Raw genomic sequence first — 13,277 nt, 5'->3', positions numbered from 1 at the left:
GGACCAAAAGATGTCCTTTTATGGTTCCACTTTTCTCCATTTTTATTCACAGCTGCATCCTAGTTAGGTTTGTATCACATATGACTCAATTAAGGGTTTTTTTGTACTGTCAGTGACAGTATCATATATCCACATGAGCGGGCTAGTTAGGCTACATCGTATATCGTCGGTGTCAAACAAAACCTCCACATTTGTTGTTTTAATTTTTTTATGTAATTTGAAACACCAGTTGCACTTAAACATTGATTCAAAATTTTCATAACAAATGGTCCAACATTACTTGGAAAAATCTGATTACATTAATATACATTAAAATTTAAGAATGTTTTTTCCTTCTCCTGTTAAGTTGCTGTGTTGGAGTTGGAAGGTTTTGATCTGACAGCAATGATATAGAAACAACATCAGTTCAGTTTAGTTCAATTCAGTTAGGGTCTTTGTGTCAGTATTTTGCAAATACCCACCTTCTACTTTAATAGAAAAACCTACCTTGTACTTCTACTGACTGATCTCTTTATGACTTGACTGAGTGGGTATACAGTTACAGACTGTAGCTCATCTGTTGTGATGCGTTTGTTAGCCAGCCTCTATCCCATTAATCATGGGTCAGTTTCTGACCACAGGACTGCTATTAACCAGATATTATTTGAGTGGTGGACTGTTCTCAACGCAGCAGTGACAGTCGCATAATATTTGCAATATGTGCAAATAAAAAAAACAAAAACCTACAAGACAGGCATTTCTAATAAAGTGGCCAGTGAGCATATTTAAAATACAGACTACGTTACTTCACTCTGTTATCCTATAAATTAGAGAAACTTTCTACTAATAGCAAAGAATAAAAAATGGCAGCTCAATTAGTGCTGGTGATATATAGCTTATACTGCTATGCTATGATATTGACATACCGTAATGTCAATTTTCAGTTTTAGTGATAATTTTAGCAATATGTTTGATCGATAATGAGCAGTATATCCTTGATGCTCATAAAATACCTGTGTTCCTGTTGCCAAAAAGTTTGTTTTTAGTTTTAAAATTTTATTTTGTGCAGATGTGAAGATGTAGAAGATGACTAAAAGTACTGTTTTATCTGTTTGAACTCCTTTCAGATTATCAAACTGTTGGATGGGAAGCGTTCTCAGGCGGTGGGAATCCTAATATCCAGCCTTCACCTGGAGATGAAGGATATTCAGCAAGGTGAGCACAACGCTCACTCCCTCACCCCTCCTCTTCAACTCATTCAACCATTTCCCGGCTTTCTTAAGTGCCCCCCTCCCTCGTTTAATTGCACGCCGATAGACTTAAATCGTTCTTGGTGTGCTTGATAACTCACAGATGGGCTCAGTTATTTTTAGTGGGAGAATATGTGAGCAATACGCAACTGTAATTTTCTCTCTCTTTTGCCGACGTCTCTTGATTTGCTTCCAGTTGGCCTTTTTACAAATTTCCTGTGTCTATGCTGAACAATGCTGGTGTTTGAGCGAAGCATGTTAACAGTGTGTATGTGTATGTTTGTGGGGCTCCAGTGACTAAGTTAACATGCATCATAAGAATTATGTTAAAGACTCTATCCTTTATTCATTTCCTATTCTTTTTGGAGTTCAGAGGCAGGAAATTTCTCCCATTTGACTGAGGAAACACAGACCGAATGACTGTATGCATGTGGGAGCCAAAGGTGCATAACAGTAAAGAGATACACATGAAATTGGGATGTGAATTTTGGCAAATTCTTTTGAGCGATAACCGACCGTCGTTAGTCGCTGGTTAACTGTTAACTGACAAGCCTAAAATTAAGAACTTAACCCATCAAATAATATATATTATAAACTGAAATCTGATTGGCTGAGCTATGTTAGAAGCATTGTGAAATACTTGATATGCACACAGTTATTCACCATAACTGAATTCTGTATTAAAGCATCAATATTAAAAAGTGTTCCTTGTATAGACCGTGGAATGTAGTACTGATACGTGGGTCAAGCTTCACCATGGAAATGGACTAAAAGTTTTGTTTAAACCCAGAGACAGGCAACTATAATATGTTTATGCTTGTCTGAAAACAAACTAAAAAGTTGATGACATAACTGGGATATGTAATGATGGGCTAAAAGTTCTTTACCATAGAATAGAAAGTTCTATTCTAAATTCTTTACCATTAATTACTAGCATAAGTGAAAACAAACATAAAAGCTATGATCGGGGCTAACCTTGTCTCAGTGTCTCACCTTGGTAGCTCTCGTAAGACGTTGCCATCCACCACTTTTTTGGACACCCATGTATGATTCCTCACACTGCTGTACATCACAGCATGGAGAAATAGTTGTCTGTCTTCTTGCTTGCGGATGTTTGTTTTTCGATATGGTACATCATTGTAGTTATGCTGTCATTATCCTGAAAAAGTGGTCCCGAGCACCACTTTTTTTTAGCTGTGTGCTTCATTTTTAGTAGACCTAGCAAAACCAGTTGGCTATTATGCCATAACATGTACAATTTAAAAACTTTTCTCAAATTAAACTATAGACCCGCCTACTGAAATAGCAATGAAATTCAATCAGCATTTATTTAACCGATAACATTGGTCGAACAGTTGTTTATCTGATGGTTAATGGTTAATCATTTACATCCCTAACGTGAAGTGAGAGTAAGGTAACAGCAAGATATATAAGAGCGAAGAGAACGAATGCTGAATGCTGTGTTTAGATTGGTTGGAGACAGCAACAGTGCAGTCAGTGCCTGCCTGTCTGTGCATGTGGCTACCTCCAATCTGTTTATTTGAGCTGGTGACACTCTCCACATCCCTAATGGGTGCGATCTGCTAATGATCTGAGTGTGTATAAATCCACCAGCACAGAATACACACACACGTACGCCTGGCACATTGGGTCTGGCAGGCTGTTGCTGTTATATTCTTTCTCTCTTCTTCTCTCACTCTCTCTCAGCATGTGTGGACCTCTTAATGACAGGTTTGGTAGAAGTGCAGAGTCTTTGAGTGTCATACTAGAGGAGAGACTCTTAATAAGCACTTCTGAGGGGCTGCCAGCTCCCAGAGCCATTCGCCTCTTTGTTGGCAAATTAAAAAGCCATGGTACATGTAATGCAATTACAGCCACTTGAGAAAAGGTGATTGGGAAGGGGTGAGAGAGAGAGAGTAATTAAAAAGCAGAGGTGGGTGTGGCTATGTACATCTACTTTTTTTCTCTGTTTCACTTTAGTCATTCCCTTTGAATTCCTAAAAATGTCAGTTTTTGAAAACATTAAAACAAAATAAATCCAAAAGGTCAACTGCAACAAGAATGGAAACTTAAAAAGTATAACAGAGAAAAAACATTCATGTTTTCAGTGTGTGAAAGATGATCTAGAAGTGGATATCATCTGTGTTAACCCGTAAAAACCCAAGATGGCGATGTCTCTATCTAATGTAAAGGTGATGTCTTTTAGCAACCTGGCCGAGTCTACTAGCATAGTCTAGTGTTGTGCTAATTTAGCCTTAGAAAACTTATCAGAAGAAAATTACAAGTCCCTGACGTTCAGAGGAAGAATTCACTCGGGTTATTCTACTATCCACCTGGGTCATTCTGCTATCCTATACTATGTTATTGAGGGCAGACTCTCAGCGGCAAGCAGGGGAAAGTGCGGTACTCAAGTCATTCTGGACAGATTTCAGTTTGGCCTCTGTTTTTGTCAAAATATTTACCATAACTAAAACTCCTCCTTTCTGGAAAAAAAATATTAATGCACTCTTAAAATTAACTGAAACAAAACTGAAAAACTAAAAAGTAATGAAAATTTCAAAACTATATTAAGGCCTGATTTGTGTTCCATTCTGTGCTGGATGTTCTAAAAAGTTTGACTACACTTCCACGGAGAACTCAGCACTCGTGACATTTTTTGAGCTTCTGATATTGATAGTGATACCAAGTGTAGTATCACAATGCTTAATTCCCAACAATACTATGTCAAAAAAAGTAAAAAACGTAAAAACACAAAGTACTGGTGTCCTACGCACCTGCCTAATTTTGGACTAAATTTCAGTGCCAATGGAGAATTACCATTGGAAATTCTTTTTAATTTAGGTTTGGTCTTAATAATTGGGAAACTGGCTCCTTTTACTTCTACATAAGCCATTATTTCACTGAATTAAGACTTTTACTTTAGTTGGGGTCTTGGCTGCTCTAATCACCATGCTAACCACTGTGAACTCTGTAACCCACCCGCACACGCGATCTCTTATTCTTCACTCAGTGAGGGGCTAATAGAGGGAAACCAAGCAAGGTGGCGGTTGCTGGTGGCCTTTGATCTGAGGGTGTGGAAAAAATTTCCAGAACACGTCATACCTTTGAACCCACACACATACACACACAAAAGCACACACCCCCAGCCTTCACCTTTGCGTGATTGATCAGATGCCCTACATGCTTTGCAAAAGTCCATTTTTAACACCACTTGGAAAGAGCTCGATCCAGAAGTACTCCTCTAATCTGTCAGCGGGACTGCTGGCAACTAACAAGCTCAACAGAGAAAAGCAGATAGTCAGAGTCTTATTTGGAAGACACTGGCGTCTGCAGAGAGAAGCCAGAAAGCCCTTTCGGCCCATTGAAATGTCTCTGTATAAAATCACAGTGCAACTTTTTGGCCTTATTGTTCTTAGGCTATGGAAACATGATATACTGTACCTAGGCAGGCAAGAGGGTCTTGTCCTCTTCTCTTCTCTTCTCTTCTCTTCTCTTCTCTTCTCTTCTCTGGCAAGGCAGTGCTGATGATTGCAGAGCTGTGGTAGTTCTGTATGTGTGGGTCCTGAGGTTAAGCAAGTACAGGCTTTTGGCCATGACCCATGGCCTACAGGCTTAGTCCCCTACGTGTGTGTTTCTGTGTGTGTATGTGTGGAACAAAGGGGCATCAGATGAAAAATACCTGGTGATCCTGTTAATACAGCCATAGCTTCAGTGCCCAACAATGCATATTAACCACATGCTTTTTAAAATAGGGGAGCGGGGGGGATAACTTAATACATTTTGTTTTTTCTTAATAATTTTTAAAGTACTTGATTATTGATTGTTTATACACGTAACCTGCACATCTCTGCACAACTTTGTTTCCAGCATCTACAGTTAATGACACATAATTCAACCAAAAGAGTTAGAAGTCACTCCATAGATGGATTAATTATAACAGACTGAGATGTTAATTGTAACTGTCGTTAAAAAGTCTGATAAACTGAAGCATTTCAAAGTGCATTGTATATGCAAAATACATGAATTCAGTACAATTCTGTGTTCTTTAAACCAGATGAGCTTTCAAACATAAATACATAAATACACTAAATTTTTATGGTCTTCAGAGTTTAACTTGAGAAATATGTGTCTAATTGCTTTTGGAATTTACTGACAACATTGCTATGGGAACACAAGAGCATGTCTAAAAGCACATCCTACTCAAACACTTTTAGCTGCATAAATGACCTATGCTATATTTTACCCCAAGTTTGTTTGTGCTCCGCTCTTCCCTATGTCCTTATTATGTTATTTTTCAGAAAATATTCTATTTAAGGTTCTGTTTAAACCACTTCATAACTCAGAAATGAAGTCTGATGCTATTTATCCACCAACAATATAAATATGGATATGAATTCATTGCAACAGCATATTGAAAATAAACTTTTTAAGGTGTTGCAGCAGTGCTATGAGTTAATTGGTATTGTGTTTCCAAGTCTAAGTATTAGAGGCACTGCCATCCAATAAACCCAGGTACAAACAGGCTCATGAAACAGTATAGCATGTAAATGTCTTAAGTTTTCAGGGGAAAATATGCACGCGTTCCAAAACAAGAGCTAACGCTAACGAGTACAGCGTGTTTGCTAGGGTTTTTTTCCTTTTTGTCTGGGTACAAGAGCTGCTAATAAACTGATTTACTGTTGCAGCTGTTCTTACCGTGGACAACTCCGTGGTGGATCTGGAGACCATTGAAGCTTTATATGAAAATGTGAGTAGTTTTGGGGCTTTGTAATTGAATAGCTGTCAAAAATTCATGCAGGCCTACTGTTTTCATCAGTTTGTATGTAACATTTAGTCAGTAGCATCAGATATTTTATATAAACATAAAATACAAAAATTAAAATATATATATATAAAATATCTCATGTTTACCACCTACTGCCTTTTTACTTGAAGGACATTGATTTATCTATTTTTTTAAGTTTGTTTGTTTGTTGGTTGATATAAACCCACCATTCGCTGTATTAGTAGTCGCCAACCTTTTATTTGTACTACCAGTCACTGGCTACTTTATGAGGGCTACCTCCACTCAAGGGGTGGGCAATATAACGATATTTATCTTTATTGTGATAAATTGCATCGTATTACTTAACAGAAACAATTTTTCTGAGCATATTGTGCATATTGTACTTAAGGTACTTAAAGAACACTGACCAACTGCACATTCAATTCTTACTCTTCGTTTTAGGCCTGTTTGCTCTTAGTAAGGGAAAAAAAAATGAAAGTACCATTTTAACAATATTTTCAGTGATTGAATTTTCGGTGCATTGCTATCATTTTTTAAAAGTAGCACTGTGAGACTTTTTTCTGCTTTAACTTCAGTCAAAACTCTAAATAAAAATGTATTGTTTTGATGCATAGCACAAATGTCTTGAAGTATGGTAATAGTATATTTTTGCCATACTTTGGCAAAGAGATACAGTTTTGCCAACTATACCATATTGGTCAGTTTCCCAATAATATTATGGCTTCAGCATTGTGTTACAGTGCATGTATGTGGTTACTACAGCATGCATTGCTTTACTAGATATCCCTTGTTGTCTCAATGTCTTTATGATTTTACTTCTGTCTTTATTAGCTGTCCTAATAGGTTGTGTTATATTTTGTCAGTAACTGTTGTGAATTGATTACAGAGAGCTCAGAGTGATGAACTGGAGAAGATCAAAAAACATTATGAGACATCGAAAGAAGATGAAGTCAAGCTATTGGACAAGCCCGAACAGTACGACATATATTATTACTTGATGAAGCTGCTCGTGAGATTCATTTTGTAAAAATTCTTAATTCCTCAAGTTTACTGGTGTGAAATAGGGAGGCAAAATGTTATTAGCAACACAGGATATGTGCAAGTAGGAGCTTGTGGTATTATATCAAAGCTGTATAAAATATTTTTCATTGGTCACCCTACCGTGTCATTTGAATTTAGAGATTTATATGTTGGTTATGTTATAAATCACATAACTAGACACAGAGCTGATTTAGGAGCTTTCAAATAACTTGTAATCTTAAAGAGTCTTGAACATCATGATAAAATAACACTTTGTACACAATTCCAAAATTATTTTTTGTGATTCAGTCTAAAACCACATTCACCAACAAGGCCTTTGTTTTCTTCATTGGTCAGAGTCGGAAACTGTGAATGTGACTAGCAGTAATTACTGAGCCTTACAGTGGAACAAAGCATATTCAGGCAAATGAGTCAGGAGTGGGCTACTTGTTAGCTTTTACTGAGTCATTGAGTCTTTCCCTCAAACTGTGTACATACTGTCTCATGTTTCATATCTTTGATCCTCAATTTAATCACACTTAATTACACTTAGTTACATACAGATTTGTCAGATTGTAACAAAAAGCAGATCTCTATTGATGTATTTCTAGTTAGCATGTAAATTGAACAGAAGTAGCCTGTCACTAAGTTCTTTTGGATAGTGCGTGTTCCTTCCTTTCACTTGATTTCTTATCTTCTCTGCAAAGGTTTCTTTATGAGCTTTCTCAGATTCCGGATTTTGCTGGCCGCGCTCACTGCATCATATTCCGGTCAGTGTTTCAGGATGCTATATCCTCCATTCATCGCAAAGTAGAGATCATCTCCAGAGTGTGCAAGGTATGATCAGGCAGATGTGCCATAATTTGCTTTCTTAATGCCAAGATTTACCTAGTGATGAGCAGCTATGGCAGGATAGCAGTTCAGAGTCACTAGAATGTATTTGAATGTAATTTTGTTGTAATTTGTTGTATTTGTTTGTGTGCTCATATATTTTTGCAGGAGCTCCTGGACGGCAGCAGTCTTAAAGAAGTGATAGGCCTGGTCCTAGCCTTTGGGAACTATATGAACGGTGGGAACAGGACCAGAGGGCAGGCTGATGGCTTCGGTTTAGAAATTCTCCCCAAATTGAAGGATGTCAAGAGCAGGGTACTTACTCACTACAGTGCTATAAAGAGTGCTACCATGCCCCTAAAGGAATTTATGACAGATTAGCATGAAATATTTCCCCAAGCTAGCAAAGGTATTGTAGATAGTAAATTGTAGCTTCAGCCATTAATAGGATGTAAATAGTCTAGTAGGGCCTGACATGAGATACTGATTTTAAGGGGCTAAAAAAAAAAACTATAATATTGGCTGATATAGTTTTATATTTACATTTTAGAGTTTAATTTTATACTCCAATAGTTTTAGCTTTATTGACAGATATGATTGACAGTTCTTAATTTTCACACAAACTCAAACAACAGAAACTCACAGAGTATTAAATAATCATCATTTGTAAATATTGGTTTGTGGTTTCTCATGCTGATTATTAGATTTGAAAACATTTTACATGTTTTTTTGTTATTTTCCTCCTGATGGTGTTTTGTGTTCAAATTCAACAGTTCAGTCTGTATGACTGTGATGTAGCTACACAGGGGTGAGTCATACTGGGTTCCCCCGTGGCACAACCACAAGGTTTTGTGCTGTTGCCAGAGATTGCAAGTTTGATTCCTGGTGATGCTACAATCAAAAATGTTGACAATCATCAATATTTTGATCAATACCAATAAAACCTTGAGTTGTCAGTACTGGCCAATATTTTCGCACAACTCATATATGGGTGTCACTTTAATGTCCAGAGAAGCAGTAAATTATTTAATGTAGTTCAGTTCAGTGGTAAGAAATATAGCAGTATTCAGTTCAAATATATTCTACAGTTTACTTTAACCCTTTATGTCATTTCCATTCATAGGACAACCGGATCAGTCTGGTGGATTATGTGGTGTCATACTACCTACGAAACATAGATGAGGTAGAGTATTACTTGTTAGTAAATGCTAGCTAGTGAGTGCTCAATAACATTTTTTCTATCTAGCTTTGAAATAAGTGTGAGTTTTTTGTTTGTTTCAGAATGCAGGAACAGATAAGAGTGTTTTCCCACTGCCTGAGCCTCAGGATTTGTTCCTGGCTGCTCAAGTCAAGTTTGACGACCTCTCAAAGGACCTACGAAAGCTAAAGAGGGATCTCACAGGTATGGTACTTGGGGGGGGTCGGGGGGGTTCTTTTGTGGTACTCTTTCTAAAGCATAGCAAAATGTGTAGTTTGTAGAAGGGGATGATACAGCTTTGGAAAAGCTTTAAAAAGGTTGTGTCTAATGCCACTGGCCTTTCGATGTTCTTTTAATGCTATTGCTTTCTTATAATTTCTAGTGCTTGGTTATGAACTTTTCACTATGCCCCTAAACATATCGATGAGAATGTATTTACTAGGGCCAGTGTAAGAAGTGAAGGTGTTTGTAGGGGTCTTTTACGCTCAACAAACTCCTCTATAAGCAGCCGGGAGGTTGAGGGTCATGCTCTCAGCCCTTGGTGTCTGCGATTATTTAAATGAACCAATAATACGACATATGAAACCAATTAGATACGTTCTCTATCCTCGCTCCTCCATTCACAAATCACAGTTAAAAAACCCTGATCCTCACTGACCCGGAGGGGAAAAAACACAAAGTAATCTACAAAAGAGTCGCCTACCCACCTCAAGCTGTCTGTCAGTCATTTATTAGGAAAAAATGGAAGACTAGGAGACAATAAATACAACATAAGGGCCTTAGCATTTGATCTGGACCGCAACAAAAAACTTTAAACGTCTCGCCTTTGAGTCCTCAGGGTACTGGCACCAAATCGTAAGGCAGAAATTGCAGTGCTTTGGAAGGAGAACCTTCAACATATTTATTTTTTATCCCCACCACGAGCTGAGCGAGATAAATATTTATGCTGTGCTATCATGAACCACCCTAAAGAAAGCAAGTGTTTTTAATTATACCCCTGGTAATATAGCCCTGAGATTCTGGTACTGAAAAAGAGTTAGTACATGAGTTACACATGTGGAAGAAGGCCCTTTCCATGTTGCCTCTTGTTAGGGCAGTAGTTTAGTATGGCCTGATGGTGTGTTTCCTTGAGCTTTGATATCTCGTCATGGTTCAGCAAAAGGTTCACAAAACGAAGTGCTTCTCTCACTCCTAGAAAAAAAGAAACAGAAAAAAAAAATTATGATTAAAGGGCCTATATCATGGACAATAGACTTTATTTGCTTTTTCTTTAATAAACAAGTTCAGTGTAGTATGTAAACATTGTTAAAATTTCTAAATGTTTTATTCACTTCCTTATACAGTCCATATATAGAAATTAAGCTGCAAAAATGATTTGAGTGAAATTATAAGCAATGTTTTAGCATTGACTGCTTTTTGAATGAGACACAATACAAAGAAGACAACCACAACATGAATTGTGCTTTCAGGAACCTTTTTTGTAGTTTTGTGCTATTTTGATGATTGAATTAATAATTAGTATATTTAATTAATTAGAATTATATTAAATATTTAATAATGTTATAATATAATGTGCCATTGGCAACAATGCAAACATTCTGCTTTCACTGCAGAAATGCTACGGAAAAAATGTATAAGATGAGAAATGATTTGAAATTCATATAAATAGCAAGAATTACATCACATTAAAAGTAGCTCTTACAAAGAAAAAGGTTTGGATCAGTTAAAAATGTTTTTCAGCAGCTGATTGCATCTAAATTCCCTGAATGCATCTTGAACCCCTCAGAAACTGTAAATGTGATTGACTTTAACTGAGCTAGTGGAAAGGTTTTAAATGTGATATATTGAAAAAAGAAAAATTACAAGAAAACAAATTATTTAAACCATACTCCCTATTGTAGCCTTATTCATACATAATTGTTTATACAACTTTGTTGGTGGAATTCATATGATTTTGTGACACTGCACAGGGGAGAAATAAAAAAGAGAGGAGGGAACAGGAGAAAAAGCGAGGCAAAGAAACAGGGTGAGAGAAGTCTGTCTGTATGTTTAGGGAATTGTGGGTCGCTTCACACTTCTTTTCCAGTACCCACGGTGTGGAACATGGGCCATGGCATGGGGTTAGGCTGACCTCAATATATTTAAATGTGTTTGGGACTACTTGGTGAGAAACAGAAAATGCAACCAACTTCTAAGACTGAACTTTGGAGGTGTGGAAAAATATTCCTGCAGATTTCGCTGAAAAAAACTGAAAGCAAGTCTCTGGAAAAGAATGAAAGCTGTAATAAATGCAAAGCATTTTTTCTTCTTGATGCTGAAAGTGAATAGCTTAATGGCCCTTTTTATGGCTAGAAATTAAATATATGAAGGGTAGATTTTTGCACACTACTGTATGTGAACACAAAGCAAAGATTACAGTGAGAGGACTGCTATATTTGTGCTTACGCAGCTAAAAAAGTAAGATTTGTGGAAGGTTAATTTGTACAAATTCCTCAAAAAGCCAACTTAAAGCCATTGGTAAGGGAACAGGAGTTATGGAATGCTTTCCGTTTATAATCCAGGACAAAGATCCACATAGAAACCCCTGTAACAGAATAATATAGGGGATTTAAGTCTAGCAGAATGGACAGAGTTGGCTTGGCTTTACACCAAAGGGTTCGGGTTTTAATTTAATTCCAAAAGTGTGTGTGTAGGTTGTCCATGACTTCAAGAGAATCTCTTTCTAAGGATATACTGGAGGATCTAAGTGAGGATCTAAAAAGCTTCATTGTAAGGAATGAAAAAGAGTACAAAACTGGACCTATGCTTATTTACTTAATTTCTATACTGTATTCACTGATGTTGGGCTCTCTCAGCTTCCTTGCACAATCCCATCTAAGCCACACCAGAAGAGAGCAGCTCCAGTCCCAAAGCCTCCGGGAGCGCTTTCTGCTTCAGAACAATGGGACAAAACAAAAGCGGTCAATTCTATGTTTACAGTGTTTCGTGGACAGCCAAGCATTAATCATGGCGAGAAGAGAGCATAACAACATATGTAAAAGCCTCATGTTGCTCCCATGTTGTTTTTTTTTCCTTCTCTGGCCAGACTTGTCAGCCCTTTTGATTGCGCTGCTTATGAGGCATGTAATTACCATGGGAAGCAAGACCGCAAACTCTTAATCTACATAACCGACTTCACAAAGTGGACACTTAAGGACCTCATCAACGTAATTAATTAATGAAAAGCAAGTTGAATGGAGGAAACACAAAGACCAGCAGAGCTTCACCAGTTTTCCGTTTCTTTTATGTAACTGACGACCAGAGACAAACATGAACGGATGAGTAATGGCTATCAGAGAATTACAGGCTTTGGATTGAGGATGGCGGTTTGTTTCCAGATGAAACACTTGTAGAGATGTTCCTCTGCATCAGGGAGACAGAATACACAGCCCATGGCACTTACATTGATGTTACTGTGCGAGTGCCAGTGTGGGATAGACTTTCAGGCAAAACAGTTTAGTTATTAATCTTAAGAGAAATTATTCATTAATTATTATAAATTATTTTATAACTACTAGGACACTAGTGTGTAAATTATGTAGTAATAAGAGTGAATAATTGAAGTGTAGGCCTACACACAGGCCCCTGCATGGATATTTTTGCTACTTTATCAATTGTTTTCATTTTATAATGCAGTTCTGCAAATGCTGTTGTTGTGTTTATTTGATATGTAAAGAACAGGATCTAACAAAGCTGAATATTAAGAGTTTTACTGAGGATGTGTCACAAACAGCCATTTTGAATAGGAAAACTTACAAGTTTTTTTGAGCCCAGTACCGAATTAGTCAGGTTCATGTGGTTAAGGGGTTAAATTTCTCTTCTCAGTATTATGTCAGATCATACTACACGTTCAAAGCAGGTGAATGGAAAAGAGCTCAGCCTGATCCTCCATGGTGCCATTCAGTCAGTCTTGTCTCTAATGGTTGCGCAGATCTTTAATGGCACCACAAATGCTGCCCTCCTTTCTACATCCTCTTGTCAGTCAGTTTGGAGACAATGCTATATTATTCCAGCCAGTAGGCTGCTGGGCATTTCTTTGGAATAACAATACAAGACAAACATCAGTTGAGCCCTCATGCTAAGACATAAAAATTCCCTTTTTTTCCCCAATCCTCAACAGTCCTTGATGATGAAAGAGCCAAATGAGTGAAAGCGCACACACACAAACATGCAC

General features: G+C 37.3%; 1 protein-coding gene across 1 annotated transcript in view; it reads left to right on the top strand.

Annotated features, from left to right (window-relative positions):
* The window catches only part of LOC118823783 (formin-1), a 110,438-nt gene that overhangs the window by 62,655 nt on the left and 34,506 nt on the right, over window positions 1-13,277 (top strand). Inside the window, exons 8-14 of the mRNA XM_036593597.1 lie at window positions 1,107-1,194; window positions 5,915-5,976; window positions 6,902-6,990; window positions 7,743-7,872; window positions 8,035-8,181; window positions 8,990-9,049; window positions 9,148-9,268. Coding sequence (XP_036449490.1) covers window positions 1,107-1,194; window positions 5,915-5,976; window positions 6,902-6,990; window positions 7,743-7,872; window positions 8,035-8,181; window positions 8,990-9,049; window positions 9,148-9,268 — 697 coding nt within the window. The remainder of the gene's footprint in view (window positions 1-1,106; window positions 1,195-5,914; window positions 5,977-6,901; window positions 6,991-7,742; window positions 7,873-8,034; window positions 8,182-8,989; window positions 9,050-9,147; window positions 9,269-13,277) is intronic.

The sequence above is a fragment of the Colossoma macropomum genome, unplaced genomic scaffold (assembly GCF_904425465.1).
Source record: "Colossoma macropomum unplaced genomic scaffold, Colossoma_macropomum, whole genome shotgun sequence".
Classification (NCBI taxonomy): Eukaryota; Metazoa; Chordata; class Actinopteri; order Characiformes; family Serrasalmidae; genus Colossoma; species Colossoma macropomum.
This window is presented reverse-complemented; position numbering and strand designations above follow the sequence as displayed.